Raw genomic sequence first — 25,573 nt, forward strand, 5'->3', positions numbered from 1 at the left:
TTGAGTCACAACCACAGAACCAATAACATAATATATAAGTCCCTTTAAAAATATTACTTTGTTATGTTATGGTAAAATACAGAAAACACACACCATAATATATATATATATATACATACATATATATACAGGTTAATCTGGGATTGAGGGTGAAATATGCAAGAAAGAAAATAAAGAGGGGGGGTGCAGCTAGAGGACCCCACTTCACCTTATTGCTGACAGCTGCCTATCTGCGAAGGTTAGCAGCCTAATTGTAGATGCAATAATGGCGATCCCGCTTTGTCGTTGTCTCTCCCTATAATACTCTATAAATTCCTGTTATTATAGGTGGGGAAAAATGAAAAAATGTATATGACACCACACAAGTGACAGCTAACACTAATAAATAAATGTGTACTTTAACAGTAGAAATTCTAAGTGTCTGAAGCTCATATGAGTCCAAAAGTCAGTCAACAGATATTATATCAGGCATCCAAAATTAACAATCCAAAGATAATGCAGCATATTACATGATGTTTAGAAATGGAAATAGAAAGGAATAAACCACTCTGATCTATAAATACATATGTCTGTTCATTGTTACCAATCCACAAGAAATACCTTGACACGTTTCACCTTTGAGTTTAGGTTCATCAGAAGGCCATTGGAGTTACTGCATAAGCTCTACCTTAATCTGGATGCCATGATAGCAGCATGTTGAATCAGCCCAAAATGCAGGTTTAAGAAGAAGTGACTCAGAACTACGTCACCTCTTCACTGACAAAGGCAAAAAATATAGAAAGACAGATCTGTTTGACCGCACTGTCTCTAGATGTGCGCTGCGCATGCGTGCCTCCTTACTATCGATGACGGCACCACGCGCCTGCATGGAGTGCTATCGACATCATACATAGCACCACACATGCATGCCTTCATCCTAATAATAACGTAACCCTCCAGAACGCTGCTGCCATCATGGGGAACATCTTTGATGGCTTTAACCATTCACACATATTACAGTTTCCACATATGAAGGTGCAGATTTTTCTATCTAGCCATGTAGCTGGCTGTTGTGGTCTCTTATAAAAGCTGTGTGCTAACTGGTACAGTAAAGAGCATCCCTTCCGAAACGTAATACTTGGTCTCAGTGTAACATCTCATAAATCAGGATTTCTGATAAGTATTCCCCAATGTTTCTGTATAATGCCTAACACTCACCTGGCCTGATTATTGAATGCAACTATTATTCTAATTGACATTTCTTGTTTCTTTGATGACCACAGATTTTTCAAAACCATTATGGACTGTTAAGATGAGAGAGACTCTTGACATACCAGATGAATGGGTCTGTAGTTGGATCATTAATGGGCACAGAACTCTAATTTGACTCTACTTGGAACTTTTCAGGTAGAATATGGACTCAAACTCAAGTCCCAAACCTACTGCCAGTTTTAGAAGACAAATGTTTCATAATTTTTTATGCAGGACAATGCTCCATCTCATGCATAGAAAGTACTCCACTGCTTGGCCAGCCAGTAAAGGCTTTTAATATTAAAAAATAATGACATGGCCCCTTTCCTCACCTGACCTAAATCCTATTGGGAATTTGTGGGGCTATTCTTAAATAGGAGATTTACGTTGAAACAGTTCACCTCTCTGAACGGTGTCTTGGAGGCAGTGGTTGGGGCTGAATAAACAGTTAAAGAAACTGACAAACTCAATGAATGGAAGGCTTATGACTAGTATTGAAAAGAAAGGCGGCTATATTGGTCATTGATATATTTTTTTAAATGTCAAAATTGTATTTTTGTACATTTTGAGGTATTTTGTTATTTTCTCAACTTTAACAGATGAAAATTAACAATTGAAATGGGAAAATTTTCATTTTTTATCTAGTTGCATAATAATTCTGCACACTAATAATTGCCAAATAATTCTACACACATATATATTCTCTTAAGAAAGACAAAACCTCACTTTTACTTTTATTAATATTCAGGTTTCAGGCCTAGTAACCTATTGGATTGACCGACAGCACTGAACTTCAATAAAAAAATTAATCATCAAGAATACAAATGGCCTAATAATTGTGCACACAGTGTATGTGAACCAGCAGCTATAGGAAGAATAGGGACCATAAGGACCTCATATAGAAAAAAAAGAAAAAGCATCCTTATTGCCCCTTAAATAAAGAGATTTCCTAAGACTGATCTCATACATAAGTCATTTATAGTCCAAGTACAGACCTCAATTTCTGTACAGGTCGCAGAACTCTGGACCAGAACGCAAATAGGCAAATATGAAGCTGTTGGTTGACTTCAGATAAGGAAACTCACATATGGCCCAGATATCATGGTCGGTACTCAGACTGTGAATATTGGATCAGACTGGCCTAGACATGTAAAATCTGAAATTAGGATTTTTAATGCTATGGGTTATTTCTGGGCACCAGTGTGGCTCAGTGGTTAGCTCAGTGGTTTCAGTGCTGGGCATCTTGGTTCAAGTCCACCAAAGACAATATCTGCAAGTGTTTTGTAAGTTCTCAACCGTGTTTGTGTAGGTTTCCTCCTACACACTAAAGACATCCTGATAATTTAGATTGTAAGCCCCAGTGGGACAGTGATGATGTCTGTAAAGCTTTATGAAATTAATAGCACTATAGAAGTGATAAAAATAAATTTGTATTTGATCCAAGGTTTCAATAAAAAATAATTTTGTTTATAAAAAAAAGTCATCAAGTTACTAAAAAAACACATTTTTATTGGAAAAGCTAATCATAATTACTCATAGTACAAACATATACTTTATTAAAGTGGTGAAGAGGTACATCATCATCCCCAAATTGTGCAATTCTGGTAAATCATTTTACCAGATTATGATGCCACATGCTGCCATTTGAGACTTTGTATTATATACCAAAATATGTCTCCTTTCACTTCTACTCCAGCAGAATATCTTATTGTTAATGGAGCAATGACTTGACTGGCATTTAAAGACAGATTACATTACAAGTGCTCATGGCGATGAATTATTGGATTTAAATCACTTCTTTAAACAATGTTTTGTCAGGCACAGTAATTATTATTTAAAGAAATTGAGAGCGAGCAAGCAACAAAAATAAAATATGATTTCTATTCCCTTTTTTCCCTAGTTTTTAATCACACTTTTCTTACCATGCTGTGTCAGAGAAGCTGGGTGTAAGAGATAACCTAATCTACACTTGTATTAAAGTTTAAAATAAATCATATCTTGTGTTAAAATAATAGAAAGAGAAAACATTAAAGATCTTGGCCACTTTCTCTTGTTATTGCAGCTTACGTCAAAAACAGACCAGCACTTGTGTCCATACAATGGCTGCTGATGGAGGAACATATGACCAGACCGGTCCATCAGTCTCCATCTCTTGTAAATGACCTGACATGGGAAACTGCTTTTCTATTAGAGGAGGCAGATGGACTGGTCTGATCAGATGCTCAGTGGAGTTGGTCAGTTTTTGAGGAAAGCTGCAAGAAGAAGAGAAAGTGGCCGACCTCTTTCAATCTTGACCTAGTGTTGCTGAGACGGCTGAGGATCCGACCACTTATATTGCAAATGCATTAAAAGACGTAAAAACTACTAGAGGAAGAAACCTCCAAAAAATGTAACAAAACAATCCTATGTCATCAGTCACAAGCAAAATGTGACCTACTTGGTTGTAGCTTTAGCCAATTTAAAATCTTGGTGATGGAGCCTTTCCTGAGAAAGTCATGCATGTTAGCATATATAAAACTATATAAGCAAGTGCAATAGTAAAAATAATTTAGAGAACAGGATAGGGGAGATGGAAGATGGTTATGTTGGGAGCTCGTGAACTTGAAATAGGTAAAAAGTTGGTATAGGGAATGTATTTGTGATGAAATTAAAGAAGCCCTCTCATGAATTTTTTCTCTCTAAATCTGTGTATATGTAGAGTATTGTCAGTGTGTTAATATTCTCGCCTACCACCGTCTTCTCCGGTATCCAGCAATGTTCTGCTCCTCTTCTTAGAGGAGTGTCAGTTCTCAGTAAAAGAAAAGTCAAAGATGCTATAGGATTTTTACAGGATGAAAATGGAGAAATGGTAAGAGAGGATGTTGAGAAGGCCGAACTTTTTAATTCCTATTTTGCATCTGTTTTCTCTCAGAAAGAAAATGTATCATCAACTGATCTTCACTGTCGTTTTAAAGGAATAGAAGAATCCAAGTTATCTGTAAACAGAAAGATTGTGAGGGAATATTTAGCTAACATAAATGAGTTCAAGTCTCCAGGTCCAGATGAATTACACCCCAGAGTACTGAAGGAGATCGTAGAAGAAATTTTAGAACCACTCTCCAAAATCTTTGAAAATTCTTGGAGAACAGGAGAAGTCCCAGAAGACTGGAGAAGAGCAAATGTTGTTCCTATCTTCAAAAAGGGGAAGAAGGTGGACCCAGGGAACTATAGGCCGGTGAGTCTGACTTCTATACCAGGAAAGATCTTTGAACAAATTATTAAACAACATGTATGTAAGTACATGGATAAGAATGAAGTGATTAACCAAAGTCAGCATGGGTTTGTAACTAACAAGTCATGTCAGACTAACTTAATTTCCTTCTATGACAGAATCACTGACTGGGTGGATCAGGGAAATGCTGTAGATATAGTATATCTTGACTTCAGCAAAGCATTTGACAAAGTATCTCACACCATCCTTATTGAAAAAATGACCAAGTATGCAATGGACCAGGCAACTGTTAGGTGGATTCATAACTGGCTTAGTGATCGGACTCAAAGGGTAGTTGTAAATGGCTTCACATCCAGCTGGATGAATGTCTCAAGTGGGGTACCACAGGGCTCCGTCCTGGGACCTGTATTGTTCAACATCTTTATCAATGATTTAGATGAAGGAATTGAGGGTAAACTGATTAAATTTGCTGATGACACAAAGCTAGGAGGGATAGCTAATACTAGAGAAGAGAGAGAGAGGATTCAAAAAGACCTAAATAAACTGGAGCAGTGGGCAGCAACCAACAGAATGGTTTTTAACAGGGAAAAATGCAAAGTACTACATCTGGGCAATAAAAATGAAAAAAGCATATACAGAATGGGAGGAATAGAGCTAAGCAACAGTACATGTGAAAAAGACTTAGGTATACTAATAGATCATAGACTGAACATGAGTCAACAGTGTGATGCAGCAGCAAAAAAGGCAAATACAATTCTGGGATGTATTAACAGAAGCATACAGTCTAGATCATGTGAAGTCATTATCGGACTTTACTCCTCTTTGGTCAGACCTCATCTGGAATACTGTGTACAGTTTTGGGCACCACATTTTAAAAAAGACATAGACAAACTGGAGCAAGTTCAGAGAAGAGCGACCAGAATGGTGACTGGTCTGCAAACCATGTCCTATGAGGAACGGTTGCAGGATTTGGGAATGTTTAGCTTGCAAAAAAGAAGACTGAGAGGAGACTTAATAGCTGTCTACAAATATGTCAAGGGCTGTCACATTGTAGAAGGATCATCTTTATTCTCATTTGCACAAGGAAAGACTAGAAGCAATGGGATGAAACTAAATGGGAGGAGACACAGATTAGATATTAGAAAAACCTTTTTGACAGTGAGGGTGATCAATGAGTGGAACAGGCTGCCACGAGAGGTGGTGAGTTCCCCTTCAATGGACGTCTTCAAACAGAGGCTGGACAGACATCTGTTTGAGATGATTTAGTGAATCCTGCTTTGAGCAGGGGGTTGGACCAGATGACCCAGGAGGTCCCTTCCAACTCTACATTCTATGATTCTATGATTCTATGATTCTATGATTCTTCAGACTATCCTGTTCACTCTATGTTCTGTATATTGCTTTTACATGGTAAGGCTATGGAGCCTTGTTCTGATGTTTAATAGGCTTACATTGTAAAAAGCCACTTTCAGGTCATGTAGAGCGCAGTGAGACCCAGAGTCTGAAGATCGGTGACATCACTGAGTAGAGGAGCGGAATGGTGCTGGATCCTGGAGAAGATGGCGATAGTTTAGTATATTAACACATACTACTCTTCATACACAAAAAAGTTCATGAGAGGGCTGCTTTAATGTTTCCTGTTTACCAAATAGTTTGATGCATTTGTTGTGGAATGCTGAGCATTCCACAATTCTGGACAATCCTTTCTACGAAATTTGCATTGTTCTGTCCCTATGTTATACCTTCTAAATATTTCTGAATACATTGACAACTGGTCAAAAGGCTATATCCATACATAATCTAGCAATGGTAGCACTTATTGGAGAGAACCACAATCTATAGGGAACACCCCAATTGTTAACATTCATTGTTAATTTATTAATAAGGTCGGAGAGGAATAACAAAAGAATGACACAAGAGAATTCTAAAAAAGTTGCTCCAAAATTGTAAATACAAACGATTTCTAAAACAAAATTATCAGAAGCATGGGCAGGTCATCTTTACATGCAATATTTAATAAAGTTGTGTTATACTGTACATAGATCCGATAACATTTACAAGTCAAACAAGTAAAGTTGCATTTCTTACAGAAAATTTGACTCAAGTTGCCCATTTTGTAATAAATCAGAAGTCAAGGAACTAACTGTTAGGGGTCGGGTGTTTGTTGGATCAGAAATGGGTTCAGAATCATCAGTGGATTCTGTGGTCTCCCATTCTGGTACAGCTGGGACAGATGCTGCTCAACATCATCGTCGGTCCCAACACTTAGCTGGTGCACGAGATGTACAGGTTGTCTCTTGGTTCTTTGTTCCTAGCAACATGAAGGATAGGTTGCGGAGGGAAACAGGGCTGCTACAGCCTAAGTCCAGGATTCACTGCACTGAGCATGCCCGTGACATGGCGGACCGTGATTGGTGGTTTGGGAGTCATCTGATCCGGTGACCTGGCACCGCCTGATTGGTCGCGGGTGACGTCACCAATAATGCAACGGTGGGCATGGCTTAATCTTTAAATAGCCCGCCCACAAACATGGCGGCGCGCTCTGATCATTGAGCTATGATGGTGTAATTGTGTGGACGCTTGGTCATTTGGGATCCACGTGTGCTTTAGCTTCTGTCAGGCAGGTTTAGCGGGGGATAGGCAGCCTTAGATGGAGGGAGGCAGGTAGCTTCATCTGACAGTCTGGCTCCGACAAATGGGTCTCCATACACCCCGAGCAGTCTGCAGACGCCGTATTCCCGTCACCGCCTGTAAGCCACGTGGAGAGATATTCCTCAGTCCGGTAGCACGCCGGCTGGGAGCACGTATACGCCGGCGTGAATCACACACGCATCCTAGCGCCTGCTGCGTAGTCCCTGTGCAGTAAACAGGGCTAAGAATACATTATTTGTTGCACATCTCTCATGCGGTTAACGGAGATAGTGCGAATCCCTATTCCCATTCCGGTGTGCAGTAACACGGAAGGGATTGCTATTTCTGTTGGTTGTTTTACCTTCTTACCCGGAAGGTGTTCGGTCGCAGTCCTCCAGACTGCATCGCGGACCCCGGGTTCGGTTGCTTTCCATTATTTAATAAAGTTGTTTTGCAACCGTCCCCTTAACACTAACTTAATTTTTTTAACTGCAGTAGTTTGGATCTATGCAGTTGCAATTGGAATTTTTGCAAAAATCAGGTGCCCTTGTTGGATCTCATCTTTAAAGAGCACCTGTGGTTTCAGGTGAACTTGCAGTAGCATGTGTAACTGCTTTTATCTCTCTCTAGCCCCTATCTCCTTCTCTCCCTACCTGTGTACTTATAGCAACATCTATGGTCTGATTCCTCCGTGTGCCTACAACCTGTCTTCACTGAAGACAGAATTTACCAGTGAATTGACAATGATCTGTCAATGAGGCAAGAGGCAGAAAAAATAAGCATTGTTTACCATAAGATATATATTACAAAGTTTCTTATTTTTGGTTGTACTTTAGAGTTATGGAGAAAAATTAAAACAACATTTACTCTTTCAATTTGTTTTATAGCTGATAAGATACTCATAGTTATTGGTAGACTATGCTGATAAAATGTCTGTCAGCTGAAGCTTAAAGGGAATATCCCAGACTTTAGTTGCCAACTACCTCCCCGTTCTGCCCTGTAACTGACCACTTTTGCCGGTGATTCTCCTACCTCCAGTGACATCACTTTGACAGAGCAGCTTCTTCTCTTCTGCTCTGCTCTATCGACAGGCTGTCACTGCTAATGTCATGCTGATTGACAGCCAGCTACCTGCTGCCTAACTGTGAGGAGCATGACATTAGTAGTGACGCCCTTTCGATAGAGTAGACTGGAAGTGAAAGAGCTGCTCTGTTGAAATGGGGTCAAATGATGCCAGAGAATTGTTACATGAGCGGGAACAGATCATTGCAAGGCAAAACAGTCAGGTAATTAGCAACTATCTGCCTCTTATTTCTTAGCCCCATAGCCAAAAACCACTAAATCCTGGATAACTCCTATAATCATGTAACTTAAAAAATACCTTAATTAACAAACTTTTTCTCCTTATTAGTCAACACATGACCAGTTTTACATTTTGGATGTGATCCAGCTAGAAGAATATTTTATTGGCAGGGCATCTATTGGAAAAATTATGCAAATCAGCTTTTCTACAGTAGAAAAACGAATCGCACCTATAGGCATATAGTTAGTGTCGGGTTAGGGTAAAAATATTTTTTAATCATTCTAAAAACTACAAATTAGACCAAAGCTGGGCATATTTTATCTAGCTATATAAACCAATATAACTGATATTTTACAAAATATGATTTGAAATCATTTCTTAGCAACTATTTTATTCGCATACTGACATTTTACATCTTGAGGGCTTTTTGGTTCCAAAGTGATTCATTAGTAATGCCTTTGTACTATTGTCAAACACTGCATGATAATATTGCAGCATAATGCTATCAAGTTTCCAGCAGGGAAAGCAATGTGGTAAATTATGATATAAATAGATTCATAACTGCGGAAAGGAATAGAATACATTTGTTTTACCCATGTTCTCTATTTTTGACCAAACCTTTCAATATGCTGATCCTATAGAGGCAGCCTACTGATTGGAAACCCCTTGTATTAGGTCTCATTCAAACATCCTTTTTTTTTGTACATGAAAAAACAGACCAATTTATATTAGTGTTTTGGATCAGATTTTCATCAGTGTTTGTTCAGTGCCTGTTTTTACCTCCAGTAATTTTCTCTAATAAACCCCCACCCATGTGCTGTTAGTGATGTTCATAGATCATAGACCTTTTTGGGTTATTTTGATCAGTGACTTTGATGTAAAACTGACATTTTCTGTTTTTTTTTGTGGACTCACAGTCTACAAAAACACAGATATGTGAACAGCTACACATACTACAATTGGTACGTGTTTTAGAAGTGAAAAACATAGATAGAACATGTTAATGAAAAATGGATGTCTGAATGAGGCCTTAGGGAAAGCTGAGTGCTACATCCAGCATATACCTTTGCTCTGGAGGGCCAATGATGTCTATGGAAACAAAAGATACCCAATTACTTTAAGGGGTGGCCAGTTTAGAAAATCCATTTCCATATAACCTAGTAGGGGATTCTGAGTTAATTGAGTTAGTGAAAGGTCATCTGTTCAGGATCTTCATCTCTTGGTCAAAATGGACATTGGTTAAAAAGAGCATGTCTTGTTCTAAATGATCTGTCCTATCTTACATAATGTAGGAGGCCTGATAAATTGAATGAGCACTGTGAAATGCTTAGTTTCTCTGTGGTGGCGCTGCAGGCACACAGAACACTAAGGGTACGTGCCCACAATCCATAATAGCAGCATTTTGGACGCAGATCACCTGCGCTGCGTCCCAACCGCTGTGTTGTACAGTAGAAGAACAGTGGATGGGATTTATAGAAATACCATGCCCACTGTGCTTCTATTTGCTGCCGTGTAAACTCACCGGTGGCGCGGCTTTACGAGCCGGAGAATGTCAACTTCTGTTGCGGAGAGGCTAGTCTCCGCAATAGAAATTGAAATTTTGACAATAGAATGGATAGGGTGCAGTAACTCCAATGAACACTTGCGATTTACATGCAGGATCGGACACAGAGCTTTGGACGAGTCCAAAGTGCTGCTATAGCCTTATCGTGGGCACATAGCCTTACTGCCAGACTTCCAAATTGATTACAGCTAATCACTGGGGTCCCAGCAGGGGGTCACTTCATATTCAGCGTATTGTCAAAGGAGCCTATTAACAAATAGTGATTTTTCAAAGTGAAGAACCCTTTACATTTTTTTGGGCTTGCCATTCTCCACAAGGAGAAACATTACTCCTCAGAACTCTGTCCGAAGCCTCTCACCCAGCCAAATCGGATCTCATACTTTGCACTGATAAGGAGTAACACTCCGAAACACCGTGTCTGCAAATTGAGATTCTGGTTTGACTTTTATCTTAAGTCATATTGCAAGGCTCATTAAAGAGTCGGTATTGACTTTTAGGATCGCTGCTTCCAATAAGTGGCACTAGAGTTCTAGGCGTCTTTCTCTCTGAAGAGGCAATTTGCATATTTTTTAAAACAATGATGAACTTTAACATTTTTTGCAGCATATTGGAGGTCTACAGTTTTTATATAAAGTTCATGTAAATATTCATTGTGCACAGAACAATAGCAGTTTAAATTGTGTTACATTCCCCCTCTAATTTAAGGATGTCTGCTTGCTATCTGTGAATATCTATCTGTGCTTTCTTCTTCACATGCAAAGACTAAAAGTCTGCCATGATTATGTCCAACTGACATGGAGACATGGTGCATTTCAGAGCAAGCTCTGATACAGTTAAAGCGGATTTGTCATCATAGTATGGTGCTCTGTATAGGGGTGACATAATATGTGAAAATGTCTGCTTTTCTATTACACTAAACAGCAGAAAAAATATTGTCATTTTTGGCTAATAGGAGTTATAAAGTGATAAAGTCTATAGAAGCAGATGCACGGCAGCTTGTCAATCACTGTTGACAGGGTCAGCAGGAGGCAGGGAGAACATTCCCCTATGGATAAAGCAAATTTTGCCTCCATATGTCCAATGTATTTTTGTTAGGATCTATTAGTCTAATGATACAAAGTGTTTTTTTGTTTTATTTGGTCTGATCAGACCTCTCTACATATAAACAGTCACTTTAAGGAGTCATACATCTGTGCCAATTGGAAACAATCAGGACAAGCATTTCGGCTGATGTCACACATCAGTGCGCGTAGTACCTATCCAAGATGCGTCTGCTGAGAAGTGGCTTCCTGAATATTGCAGCGGCTTTCTGCTGCATCATTAAACATTAATTGCTAATGGCTTGCCTATTTTCAATAGCAATGTGGTTTCTTTAAAACTGTGCTGCCATTAAAAATAGGTAATCCATTAGCAATTTATCTATAATGATGCAACTGAAAGCCGGTGCGACATTTAGGAAGCCGCTTGGGGTGGACACGTGGTGTGTCCTCCACCCCAGACTGTGTATGCAGTTACTGACAGTAATATATCTGGAGACAAATAAATGTACTCAAAATGGAAAAATTTGAAATTACAAGTCATATGTTTTCTGCCACTGAAGGTTTCAATCAGAATTTTATAACACTTAGCCTAAGTTCACACGAGAGTATAAAAAATAACATTTTATCCAGAATACTAATACAATTTCTTTTCATTTGTCATTCGTGTACAATAAGTATGTATTCCATTTTTTAAAGCAGCAGTTATTAATAATTTACAAGACCATGTGCAATTTTCTATGCTAAACAACTGAAATATAGCCGTAAAAAAATGGATGCTATGCGATGGCTCAGTATGTCTTTAGTTTGTTTTTTTTGCACACCCATAGACTTGAATAGGTGAATCTCATGTGACACATGGAAACTAGTGCAGGCTGCGATTTTTTTCACATGCAGATTAGTTTTTAAAAAAAAAAAAAATAGCGCTCATCTTTACTGCAACATTAAATAGCATTGGTCCATCTGCTCTCCATTTCTTAATGGACATAACTCGGACCGAAAATATGATCATGTGAACCTATCCTAACATAGCTACTACTCTGTAATAACTAAATGCCATCTTCCTTAAAGGGGTGGTTCGAAGTCAAACTAAATTTCATTCTAAATCCTTACCTATGTAGTGCTGTAATCTAAGCTATTTTTTAATATACTTGTATTAACCCCTTACCGACGTGGGGCGTATTAGTACGCATCACGTCCGTACCCCGGGTTCAGCCCGGGTCCCGGCGCTGAGCCCGCACTGAACCGGGCACATGTCAGCTGATTTATACAGCTGACATGTGCCCGCAACAGCCAGCGGGTGGAATCGCGATCCACCCGCAGCTGTTAACCAGTTAAATGCCGCTGGCAATCTCTGACAGCATTTAACTCACGCTTCCAGGAAGCGCGTCGTTGATTCCGCCCATCGGTGACCCCGTCACGTCATCGCGGGTCATCGATAGGTGGGCATGACAACCCTGGGTCTGTGGTTGTCATGTCTAGATTGCTATGAGCGCCGCCTAGTGGTCAGCGCTCATAGCAAGTGAGCATTTCTGCTACACAGAGGCGATCTGCCCAGCCCCTCACTCAGAGGGACTACTCGGAGCGGTCATCACTCTAAACTATATCAGCACACTGATACAGTTAAATGATGCGGAGAAGCAGGGAGACTGTGTCTCCTTGCACTACCGCTCTCTGTTCTGTAGACCACAAATTGATTTAGGCCTGCGGCCTACAGAAAGGTAGGGAGACGCACGGATGAGCCAGGTGGTGGGAGCGGAGCGGCTTGATGACATGGCGTGGGACTCTTTGCGTGCCCCAGTGCAATGACATCATCACGTTGGTCCGCTCACGCCTTGGTCCTGTCTGCCAGCGGACTCCTCAGGATAAGATGGTTATTTCAATGTTATTTTAATACTGCTTGTGGGGGCCATCATACATTCTGGGGAAAACACTGGGGGCCATCATACTGTGTGGGCGGTAAACTGGGGGGCCATCATACAGTGTGAGGGGAATACTGGAGGCCATCATACAGTGTGAGAGGAATACTGGAGGCCATCATACAATGTTGGGGAGGCTACTGGGGGACATGATTCAATGTGGGAGGAATAGTGAGGGCCATCATACAGTGTGGGAGGAATTGTGGGGGGCTACTAATGGCCATCATACAATGTGGAGGACTACTGGGGGCCATAACACAGAGTGGAGGGGCTACTCAGGACAATAATATAGTGTATGGGGCTACTAGGGCCCATCAGATAGTGTGAGCATGGCTATTGGAGGCCATCATACCGTGGGGGGGACTACTGGGGGGGAATCATAGAGTGGGGGGCTACTGAGGGCTGTTATAAAGTTTGAGGGCTACTGGGGGCTATCATACAGTGGGAGGGGGCTACTGTGGGGTCCATCATGCTGTGTATAGGGATCAGTGGGTCTATCATGCTGTGTATGTGGAAGCTGTGGGAACATCATGCTGTATAGAGGGGAACTATAAATGGGGGGATTCAGGGGACAATATAAAATGTTAAATTAGCACTTAAGAAGCATAATTGGTATAATGTCGCTCAGTATTGTGACTGTCAAATGGGCACAATGAGGGGGATTATTACTTTCCATGGGGCAAAATGTGGACCCTGTTTTATAGGGCATTTGCACAATAATAATGACAATAATAATAATATTTTCTAGGGCACAATTTTACCATCTAGAGGGCATAAAGGAGGCTTTTACTCATTTTGCTTTGTAAGGGGCACAATGGGCATTATTAAGAGGATCAGTAATAGGGACACATATGAAAGCAGTGGCTCAGCATAGGGATATTAGTGGAATGAGGAGTTTGTGCAGATTCGGAATAGATGGGGACTGTGCTGGAAATGTGAGAAGTCAAATATAACTTTGTTATAAACTCTGCACACGAGTCATGGCTGGAAGAAGTTGTCATTTCGGTCTGGGCAAGATGGAAAAGATGAGAAATGAGAATGACTCCATTGGAAAGACTGTTACTTGTAAGTCACTATCTATATCTGTAATGTGATCTCTTAAGTGTGATCTCTTATATGTTCTGCAGGACTGGAATCTACCACTACACGGTCACTATATGGTGATAATATCAGTGTTAATCTTTGTATAGAGATTTTCAGTAACAGCATAGTCATCTGCTGAGGTTCCCTTATATCTAAGATTAGGCAGTACCACACGTTTACCTGGTTAGGGGCCCACCCCAATGTTCCACCCCCCTGCTGAGCTGAATCCCTAGCTATGCCTCTGCACCTAATTCACTAAGCAGCTCATGCCACCTAATAAAATAGGCAAATGTCGCTTAACCCCTTCCCGACCCATGTCACACCGTTTGTGACATGGAAAACAGTTCCTTCCCGACCCATGTCACAGCATCTGTGACATGGAGGGAAAGAGCCCCTGCAGCGCCTGCGAGCGGGGTCGCTCAGGTTTCACAGTTGCTACTGCAACTGGACATCCTGAAGTCGACCCCCGGGGGGTGGATTAACCCCCCCGTGCCTGGGACCCCTCCGATTGGCTGTTTCATTTTCACTTTTAATGAAACTGCCAATCGGTATGAATTAAATATTTCACCAATGAAAATTGGTGTAATATTTAAATCTGGGCATGGCCTGATGCTTACAGCATCAGCCATTGGCTGGGGGGAGTGTCACCTCTGCCCCCCCCCTCCCCCCAGATCTGATTGGGGGGCTAGCGTCACATGGATACTAGCCCCAATCAGATGTGGAGGGAGTTTTTAATGATGCCGGCCGTTGTGGACCCTCTGCTGCTGCCCCCTGTGGACCCTCTGCTGCTGCCCCCCCGTGGACCCTCTGCAGCTGCCCCCCCGTGGACCCTCCGATGTTGAGCTCGTGGATCGCTTCTGCCGCCGCTGATCGCCTGCTGCCGCCGCTGATCTGCATCAGGTAGTATTGCCCCCGCTCCCCCCCGACCCCCCCTCCACTCCACCCTGCCCCCCCTCCACCCCCCCTCCACTTTCATACCTGCACCTCGACCTCCGCCTCTGCTCCCTCTCCCACGTCTTCATCCACCGGCTGCTGCTCTCCTTCTGACAGCCGGTGGACTGTGATCACAGCAGCAGCAGGCTCAGTGTAAATGCCCTGCTCCTGTGATCAAGCCCACCATCCCCCAGTCCCAGTGATATCACCCCCCATCTCCCAATAATCACCCCTCCCCCCAGTGTTCACCCCCCCTGTCCCCAGTGTTCACCCCCCCTGTCCCCAGTGTTCACCCCCCCTGTCCCCAGTGTTCACCCCCCCCTGTCCCCAGTGTTCACCCCCCCCTGTCCCCAGTGTTCACCCCCCCTGTCCCCAGTGTTCACCCCCCCTGTCCCCAGTGTTCACCCCCACCTGTCTCCAGTGTTCACTCCCCATCCCCAGTGTGCACCCCCCCATCCCAGTGATCACCCCCCTGCTGCTGGCTCCTGCTCCGCTTTCTGCCCCAGTAATCACCCCCCTGATGCTGCCGGCCTCCTACCCCCCTTGCTGCTGCCGGCTCCTGCCCCAGTGATCACCCCCCTTGCTGCTGCCGGCTCCTGCCCCAGTGATCACCCCCCTTGCTGCTGCCGGCTCCTGCCCCAGTGATCACCCCCCTTGCTGCTGCCGGCTCCTGCCCCAGTGATCACCCCCCTTGCTGCAGCTGCTGGCTCCTCCATCTCTTCAGCCCCCCCCCTACGCCTGACAGCCCCCTACACCTGACAGCCCCCACACGTGACTGCAGAAGGTTACACCAAGCACACACACACACACGTACACTCACACTATAATAAAGTTTCGATTTTTTTTTTTTTTTTACACACGCACACAGCACACAAAATGTCCCGCCCGTCCCACTCATCCCAGTCTAGGGCGTACTCAGCTTAGGAGGCTATGTCAGGTTGGTGTGTGTGTTGTAGTGTGTGTGTGTGTGTGTGGTGTATACATTACAATATACCACACCGCACACCAACCTGACATACACTACACAATGGTGTCCACTAACAAATTGGAACCATGTTGCGTTTGGAGAGTCCCTGTGTGCTCAAACATTGGAGCTCCCCAACAAGTGACCCCATTTTGGAAACTAGACCCCCCAAGGCACCTATCTAGATGCATAGTGAGCACTTGAAACCCCCAGGTGCTTCACAAATTGATTCATAAAAATGAAAAAGTGGAAAAAAAAACACTTTTTTATTTTTACGGATTAATTTGTGAAGGACCTGGGGGTTCCAAGTGCTCACTATGCATCTAGATAGGTGCCTTGGGGGGTCTAGTTTCCAAAATGGGGTCACTTGTGGGGGAGCTCCAATATTTGGGCACACAGCGGCTCTCCAAACGCAACATGGTGTCTTCTAACAATTTGAGCCGACAATTTGTTAGCGGACACCATGTTGCTTTTGGAGAGCCGCTGTGTGCCCAAACATTGGAGCTCCCCCACAAGTGACCCCATTTTGGAAACTAGACCCCCCAAGGCACCTATCTAGATGCATAGTGAGCACTTGGAACCCCCAGGTGCTTCACAAATTGATTCATAAAAATGAAAAAGTGGAAAAAAAAACACTTTTTTATTTTTACGGATTAATTTGTGAAGGACCTGGGGGTTCCAAGTGCTCACTATGCATCTATATAGGTGCCTTGGGGGGTCTAGTTTCCAAAATGGGGTCACTTGTGGGGGAGCTCCAATGTTTGGCCACACAGCGGCTCTCCAAACGCAACATGGTGTCTTCTAACAATTTGAGCCGACAATTTGTTAGCGGACACCATGTTGCTTTTGGAGAGCCGCTGTGTGCCCAAACATTGGAGCTCCCCCACAAGTGACCCCATTTTGGAAACTAGACCCCCCAAGGCACCTATCTAGATGCATAGTGAGCACTTGGAACCCCCAGGTGCTTCACAAATTGATTCATAAAAATGAAAAAGTGGAAAAAAAAACACTTTTTTATTTTTACGGATTAATTTGTGAAGGACCTGGGGGTTCCAAGTGCTCACTATGCATCTATATAGGTGCCTTGGGGGGTCTAGTTTCCAAAATGGGGTCACTTGTGGGGGAGCTCCAATGTTTGGCCACACAGCGGCTCTCCAAACGCAACATGGTGTCTTCTAACAATTTGAGCCGACAATTTGTTAGCGGACACCATGTTGCTTTTGGAGAGCCGCTGTGTGCCCAAACATTGGAGCTCCCCCACAAGTGACCCCATTTTGGAAACTAGACCCCCCAAGGCACCTATCTAGATGCATAGTGAGCACTTGGAACCCCCAGGTGCTTCACAAATTGATTCATAAAAATGAAAAAGTGGAAAAAAAAACACTTTTTTATTTTTATGGATTAATTTGTGAAGGACCTGGGGGTTCCAAGTGCTCACTATGCATCTAGATAGGTGCCTTGGGGGGTCTAGTTTCCAAAATGGGGTCACTTGTGGGGGAGCTCCAATGTTTGGCCACACAGCGGCTCTCCAAACGCAACATGGTGTCTTCTAACAATTTGAGCCGACAATTTGTTAGCGGACACCATGTTGCATTTGGAGAGCCGCTGTGTGCCCAAACATTGGAGCTCCCCCACAAGTGACCCCATTTTGGAAACTAGACCCCCCAAGGCACCTATCTAGATGCATAGTGAGCACTTGGAACCCCCAGGTGCTTCACAAATTGATTCATAAAAATGAAAAAGTGGAAAAAAAAACACTTTTTTATTTTTATGGATTAATTTGTGAAGGACCTGGGGGTTCCAAGTGCTCACTATGCATCTAGATAGGTGCCTTGGGGGGTCTAGTTTCCAAAATGGGGTCACTTGTGGGGGAGCTCCAATGTTTGGCCACACAGCGGCTCTCCAAACGCAACATGGTGTCTTCTAACAATTTGAGCCGACAATTTGTTAGCGGACACCATGTTGCATTTGGAGAGCCGCTGTGTGCCCAAACATTGGAGCTCCCCCACAAGTGACCCCATTTTGGAAACTAGACCCCCCAAGGCACCTATCTAGATGCATAGTGAGCACTTGGAACCCCCAGGTGCTTCACAAATTGATTCATAAAAATGAAAAAGTGGAAAAAAAACACTTTTTTATTTTTACGGATTAATTTGTGAAGGACCTGGGGGTTCCAAGTGCTCACTATGCATCTAGATAGGTGCCTTGGGGGGTCTAGTTTCCAAAATGGGGTCACTTGTGGGGGAGCTCCAATGTTTGGCCACACAGCGGCTCTCCAAACGCAACATGGTGTCTTCTAACAATTTGAGCCGACAATTTGTTAGCGGACACCATGTTGCATTTGGAGAGCCGCTGTGTGCCCAAACATTGGAGCTCCCCCACAAGTGACCCCATTTTGGAAACTAGACCCCCCAAGGCACCTATCTAGATGCACAGTGAGCACTTGGAACCCCCAGGTGCTTCACAAATTGATTCATAAAAATGAAAAAGTGGAAAAAAAAACACTTTTTTATTTTTACGGATTAATTTGTGAAGGACCTGGGGGTTCCAAGTGCTCACTATGCATCTAGATAGGTGCCTTGGGGGGTCTAGTTTCCAAAATGGGGTCACTTGTGGGGGAGCTCCAATGTTTGGCCACACAGCGGCTCTCCAAACGCAACATGGTGTCTTCTAACAATTTGAGCCGACAATTTGTTAGCGGACACCATGTTGCGTTTGGAGAGCCGCTGTGTGGCCAAACATTGGAGCTCCCCCACAAGTGACCCCATTTTGGAAACTAGACCCCCCAAGGCACCTATCTAGATGCACAGTGAGCACTTGGAACCCCCAGGTGCTTCACAAATTGATTCATAAAAATGAAAAAGTGAAAAAAAAAACACTTTTTTATTTTTACGGATTAATTTGTGAAGGACCTGGGGGTTCCAAGTGCTCACTATGCATCTAGATAGGTGCCTTTGGGGGTCTAGTTTCCAAAATGGGGTCACTTGTGGGGGAGCTCCAATGTTTGGCCACACAGCGGCTCTCCAAACGCGACATGGTGTCCGCTAACAAATTGAATGGAAAATCGGCTCATATTGTTAGCGGACACCATGTTGCGTTTGGAGAGCCCCTAATGTGCCTAAACAGTGGAGCTCCCCCACAAGTGACCCCATTTTGGAAACTAGACCCCCCAAGGCACCTATCTAGATGCATAGTGAGCACTTGGAACCCCCAGGTGCTTCACAAAATGATCTGTGAAAACAAAAAGTACTTTTTTTTTCACAAAAATTTTCTTTTAGCCTAAATTTTTTAATTTTCACATGGGTAACAGGATAAAATGCATCCTAAAATGTATTGGTCAATTTCTCCTGAGTACACTGATACCTCATATGTGGTCATAAACCACTGTTTGGGCGCATGGCAGGGCTCAGAAGAGAAGGAGCGCAATTTGACTTTTGGAGCTAATTTTCCATTCAAAAAGTAAAATGGCGCTCCTTCCCTTCTGAGCCCTGCCGTGTGCCCAAACAGTGGTTTATGACCACATATGAGGTATCAGTGTACTAAGGAGAAATTGACCAACAAATTTTAGGATGCATTTTATCCTGTTACCCATGTGAAAATTAAAAAATTTAGGCTAAAAGAAAATTTTTGTTAGAAAAATAAAAATGTTCATTTTTTTCTTCCATGTGGCTTTAGTTCCTGTGATGCACCTGAAGGGTTAATAATCTTCTTGAATGTAGTTTTGAGTAGCTTGAGGGGTGCAGTTTTTGGAATGGTGTCACTTTTGGGTGTTTTCTGTCATAAAGACCCCTCAAAGGGACTTCAAATGTGATGTGGTCACTAAAAAAATGGTTTTGTAAATTTTGCTGGAAAAAAGATAAATTGCTGATGAACTTTGAACCCTTCAAACTTCCTACCAAATTTTTTTTTTTTTTCCAAAATTGTTCTGATGTAAAGTAGACATGTGGGAAATGTTATTTATTAACTATTTTGTGTCACATCACTCTCTGGTTTAGTAGAATAAAAATTCAAAATTTGAAAATTGCAAAATTTTCAAATTTTTTCCCATATTTTTGATTTTTTCACAAATAAACGCAAATATTATCGACCTAAATTTAATACTAACATGAAGCCCAATATGTCACGAAAAAACAATCTCAGAATCGCTAGGATCCGTTGAAGTGTTCCAGAGTTTTTACTTCGTAAAGGGACACTGGTCAGAATTGACAAAAATGCCAAGGTCTTTAGGGTCAAAATAGGCTGGGTCCTGAAGGGGTTAATGAATTAGGTGTATCTGTTAATTGACATAAATTATCATGAATTTGATGAGCAGGCATAGCCACGCCAGGTCCCTCCCATACTACTGGCAAATGTCACAATACTGGCAAGTGTTGCAATATTTTTGCACAACTTTCAAGTTGTGCAGAAATATTGTGATTTATTAGGAACTTTTAAACCAGAATTCTGGTGTAAAAACCTAAATAAATCACCTCTATAGCCTTTAAAAAAACATAGGCTCTGATTCATTAAGACTGGTGTTGCATATGCCAGACTTAATGAGGGGTGTTAAAGGATAAGATGTGTCAAATTCATTAGGAATTTGGAGCATCTTTTCACTGAAGTGAACCTCCTTGCTCCTCGCCAGAAATGTTAGTGCAGTCAATGACTGGAGCAACATTTCTGCCGCAAGAAACGCTGATACTACTGTTGAATTTGACAAAGTTGCCAGAACGGGTGTGAAAACTCCAAAAGTCTCGAAAATTTTTGCTCTGCTCCACGTTGTGCAAAAAAATTAGCAACTTATCAAAACATTTTTTATGACAGTTTTCTAGCTTAAAACACCTTGATGAATAGGGGATAAAGAATTTTCTGCTTATTTAATTGGAAAATCATTACATCAAGGGTAATACAGCAAACCAGCATTATGAAAAAGATCAATATTACAATATTTTTTAGAAAAGTAGAAACACTATTTACTCTATCATGAACCTAAAAGTATCACAAGAAAAAGAATTTGAGAAAATATACATTCAGTTCGCCCTATTGCTGCTATTCAGTCACAATATCTACCATTGACCCGAAGGGCTATAACTCCAGCATCTCTCTGGAGGACCCTTACCAACATGAATTTCTACCTTCTGCAAGGATCCAATGACATTACACTTTTAGCAGATTTCTGCACAAGTGCAGTGCCTATTGAGGTGTGTTATAGATGTAACTAAAACACAATGAACATAGTACGAAGATATACTGAGCAAGGCGTGTATATTGGGCCCAATACAAAACTTGTAACAGTAATCTGTAATATTTAAAATATTGGTTCCTTATGTGGTAGGGGGACCTTCAGGCCCCTCAAACACTAAGGCCCAGACTTGATTGCTACCGTGTAACCCTATAGCTAGATCCAATGCAATAATATATTTAAGAATTTTGAAAAGTTTGCAGTACTCTGCATATATATTTAAAGGACTGAAGATGGAAACGACTGCTTGCTTCTATTACTTGTATTTTTTTGTCACAACCAAAATCCATATATTTACACACCAACTTTTCAAATATAATGTGCTAAGTGTCTGTCAAGTTGACAATTGTCAGAAGTTACGAAATAAGATTGTGGCTCTAGACAATCATATTCGAGAAAAACATTTTTCATAAAAGCAGACTATTGTTTAGCCATGCAAAACAAAGGTTAATATGTAATGTTAGCAGCAATTATACAAAATATATAAAGCATACACATAATAGATTTAATGACCTCATTCTTAATACATTTTTCACACGCTTTTTGTACTAAACTATTAAATGGCTTTAATAACAAAATTAACATTTAATATAGATTTTAATGACGTGTCGACCAAAGTTGTAAAAATATATACATGTAAAAAGATGATCTACAGTTATGTATAACTTAAAACTAGGGCTATTTTATAGGGCTATTTTATAATGAATATTTTTGCTTGTGTAGCATGCTCAACAATGCCCTAAAGAAAAGCTAAAATTAGGAATATTGTCACAAAGTCAATGTGTAGTGTAATAATTATTTTATGATAGGCTTGTGGTTGACATACTTTACAAAACATAGTGCATTTAAAGAAAAATGAAATGTAAGTACCTCCTGCAATGATCCTTTCTTCAAGTTCAGCCATTTCTTTCTTGTATGCCTTCATGGCAGCCTCCTTAAAACTTGGACGAATGCGTTTTTTCTTTGGAACCTCAAATGATTTCTCAGGTATGTTTTTGTTCTCGTCATCGTTTTTAGCATCCTTTGTCATATCGTACACGATTGCACATTCAGGTTCTATTATATCCTCAGGAGCCAAGTCATCATATGGAATGTTGTATTCATCCATTTGTAAACCAGTAAACTCTGGGTCATATACATTGTCATCATATTCTTGATATTCTTGCATTTGTTCAAGATTTTCATTTGTATTTGTTCTGTTTTCAAGTTTAGCAAGAACTTGCTCCATCACCTCCACATAATCAGCTCCATTGTCGTTACCAGCTATAGATTCACCATAATCTACGTCATCATCTGCTTTGTAATAGTATGGTTCTGTGTACACATCAGAATCTAGAGTAGTGCTGGATTCATTAGCTGTAGATTGTGATAAAGTGCGGAATCTGCCCATAAATGAGGAGCCGCTTTCATCATTGCCACTTAAGCTCTGTGTGCTTTTATTCCATACAACTTCGAGAGCTGATTTAGCACGCTGAAGAGTTGAGCCAAACTTTGGAAAGCTGAAGGTTTTATCTGAAAGATCAATGCTCAGTCGGCTATGCCATGATTTTGGAGGCGCATCCTCTGAGTCATCACTTTGAAGCTCACTCTGACTGCGGTACATCATCGGCAATCTTCCCTGGCCCTGATACATTTCATTGGCATTTGCCTCCATGTAAGATTCATATTCACTAGTCCATTGATTTTGTGACACATTGGAGATTTCAGGACAAGATGGAGAATTGCTTTCTAAAGTGTAATTGTAGTTTTCTGTGTTATATGGAAGATCTTTACTTTGGCACTTTTCATAATTGTTTGCATAAATTTCCATCGGTTGATCTGTAGGGCAGTTGACATTATAGGCAAAACCATGTTGTGTCGATGCATCAAGTCCAGAATCTGTACCTTGTTCTAAATGGTGCCATTCTTTCCATGATGACAAATCACCATGCAAAGACAGTTGAGAGTCACTATAGTGACTGCGGTCTCCTGAAGCACAAAGTATCCCATTGCTGACACCACTGTCAACAGTCTCAGTGTTCTCGATTTCATTCTCTTCATGGTAAGGCTCTACATCATTACTAAAAGCTTGCTCTTGGGAGCTTGCATACCAATTTAATGAATTATCTTCTGGTCTTCTCTGCCAGAGTTCTCGATCAGAGGAAGATAACAAAGAACTTCCATTTGTTCTTATGAAGTATTGGTTTTCTGAAAAATCCTCAGAGTAAGACTGACATAGCTTTGAAAAATCTGATTCTGACCGACTCAGTTTTGGTGTAGAAAAATCAGTCTGTGAATGCCACAAAGGAGTTGAATCACTGTAATATATTTTGTTTTTTTCCAAACTATCAGATACAGGCGACTGGAAATTAAGGTCTCCATAATCATCTTTACTTTTATATGTGGCATCTTCAGATGTTCTGTGAGGTTTTTTATTATGAGATGAATGCCCACTTCTTTTACTCTCATTTGATTTTATCTGAGCTTCAGACTTGGAAACCGTTGCATAACTATTTCTGTTTATGTCTGATTCCAACTCTTTATCACTGTCTTCATGGGATTCCCATTCATCATGATTAATCTTTGGCTCCATGGCAGAAAATTTCATGTCCATACTCTCATATGTCTGGGACAAAGGAAGCGGCTTTTCTTTTTTCACTTTTAGTTCATGGGAAATAATGTCTGTAGAAATCCCAATTCCAGTTCCTTTTAGTTTATAACATTTTTTTAAAACCAAATCTCTATCTTGCTGTGTAGTAAAATAGACAAGAATTGGTCTGGGTTTTGCATTCGGGCACTCTCTTTGTTGCCCTAGTCTATGAGCAATTTCAATTTTCATACTGTTTTGTGCATCCGAAAATCCCATTTTTTCTATTAAAATTCTATAAACAACATTTTCACATAGTTCATTTTTTTCTTCAGGCACATTTAAAAACCTAAGACTAAGTTTACTACTGTGATGACCTATCTGCTTAATGTAGTCATGTATATCTCTGGTTTCTCTTCTTGACTGTACAAACCCTGAACGTAACTGCTCAATTTCACTTTGCACAACCTCAACGCTGCTAGAAATTTCATCAATTGATTGCTTCAAAGAATTGACATGACCTCTTAATTCTGACAGTTCAGTTTCAATTTGACTTATACCTTGAAGTTCTTTAAAGATCATTTCCATGACATCATGCGTTTGACTTATGCAACCAGTGGAACTAAAGCCAGGTTCAATTGCATTGGTTTTCTGCTGACGGACTGTTCTGTCTAAAGACTTGCTTCGTAACCCCCAGGTTTTTTTCCATGTGCTTACTTCGGAATCTGAGGAAACACACTCTTGACTCTTCTTCCATTTTCTAAGCTTGCGCAAAGCACCCATTTTTAGACTGTGCAATGTACGTTCACCATCTGAGCTTCCATCAGAAGGAGCTAGACTGCTCATGCTTTTTCTGTTCCGCCTTACAGGCATGGTGTGTGATGAGAATTCCTTGGTTGTACTACCAGCCCTTGTTTCACTTAAAGATTCTGAATATGAACTATCAAGAGAAGATATTTCTTGAAAAGCATCCTCATTATTATTGCCAGTTAGAATAATATTCTTTTGAAGCCCATTGGCAATAGCTACTCTATAACTGAATGTTGGAGAAAGGGAAAACTCCTTCCTAGAAGTATCTTCTTCAGTTGAAAGGTTGCAAGAAGAAGAACACTTGGCAATTTTTTTTACTTTACTTTTGATTGTAGTTGAAATATTTGGATTCTTGATTAGGCCAAATTGAGAAATATCCTGTTCCTTTTTGCTTGGACTTTCTTTCTTTTTTGTAGGATTCCCCAATTTCTTTGCAAACATTCCTTTGCAAAGCTTATATATATAAGAGAAGATCAGGCTCTTCAATAGGGCAGAAACCATCAGGGGAACTTTATATTAACTATCTTTGCAAAAAAAAAGTATCTCTAGCTCCTGAGCAAGATTTGTATGTCCACAACATTAAGCTGTAGCAGAAGCAAACACACGTGTACTTGTTCTAGAATGTATGTCCTACGGAAGGACCAGAAACCGTCTGCTTCTCATGACTTCCGGAAGCCTCTGCAATAAAGGCAGTTTAAGCATCACTGATTCATACAGTACTAATCACAGTTGTGGATAATAAAGTCATACAGTATAGTAAGCATAGCATGCAGGTCAATCATCTCAATAGCTGACATATAAAGCAGAGAGCGGTTGATGGCGTAAGGTCTATATTCATGAGAAATAATTTTGTAACATTATGTTGCAGGATGATTCTGTTGAAACTGGTATCCAAATATGAGTCCCAAGAATTAAGAAATAGAGTAGATCCATTCTACATTGAATCTTCAGCCAATCATGTGTCAAGAGGTAGGCTGAGGAATACAACATGCATATAGGATCTTGTTTGAGTTTTTCACAGCATTAGACCTTACAACACCTTCCTTTATAATACTTAAAATGGAAAAAAACACAGTGAAGTGTAAAAATCAACCAAATGTA

General features: G+C 41.1%; 1 protein-coding gene across 1 annotated transcript in view; it reads right to left on the bottom strand.

Annotated features, from left to right (window-relative positions):
* UNC13C (unc-13 homolog C) overlaps positions 1 to 25,573 on the bottom strand; it is an 861,108-nt gene that overhangs the window by 831,311 nt on the left and 4,224 nt on the right. The window contains exon 3 of the mRNA XM_073653015.1: positions 21,967 to 25,150. Within this exon, the coding sequence (XP_073509116.1) occupies positions 21,967 to 24,973 (3,007 nt within the window). The 5' untranslated portion in view covers positions 24,974 to 25,150. The remainder of the gene's footprint in view (positions 1 to 21,966; positions 25,151 to 25,573) is intronic.

Source organism: Phyllobates terribilis, unplaced genomic scaffold (assembly GCF_046119375.1).
Source record: "Phyllobates terribilis strain yellow unplaced genomic scaffold, ASM4611937v1 Scaffold_11__3_contigs__length_659146591, whole genome shotgun sequence".
NCBI lineage: Eukaryota > Metazoa > Chordata > Amphibia > Anura > Dendrobatidae > Phyllobates > Phyllobates terribilis.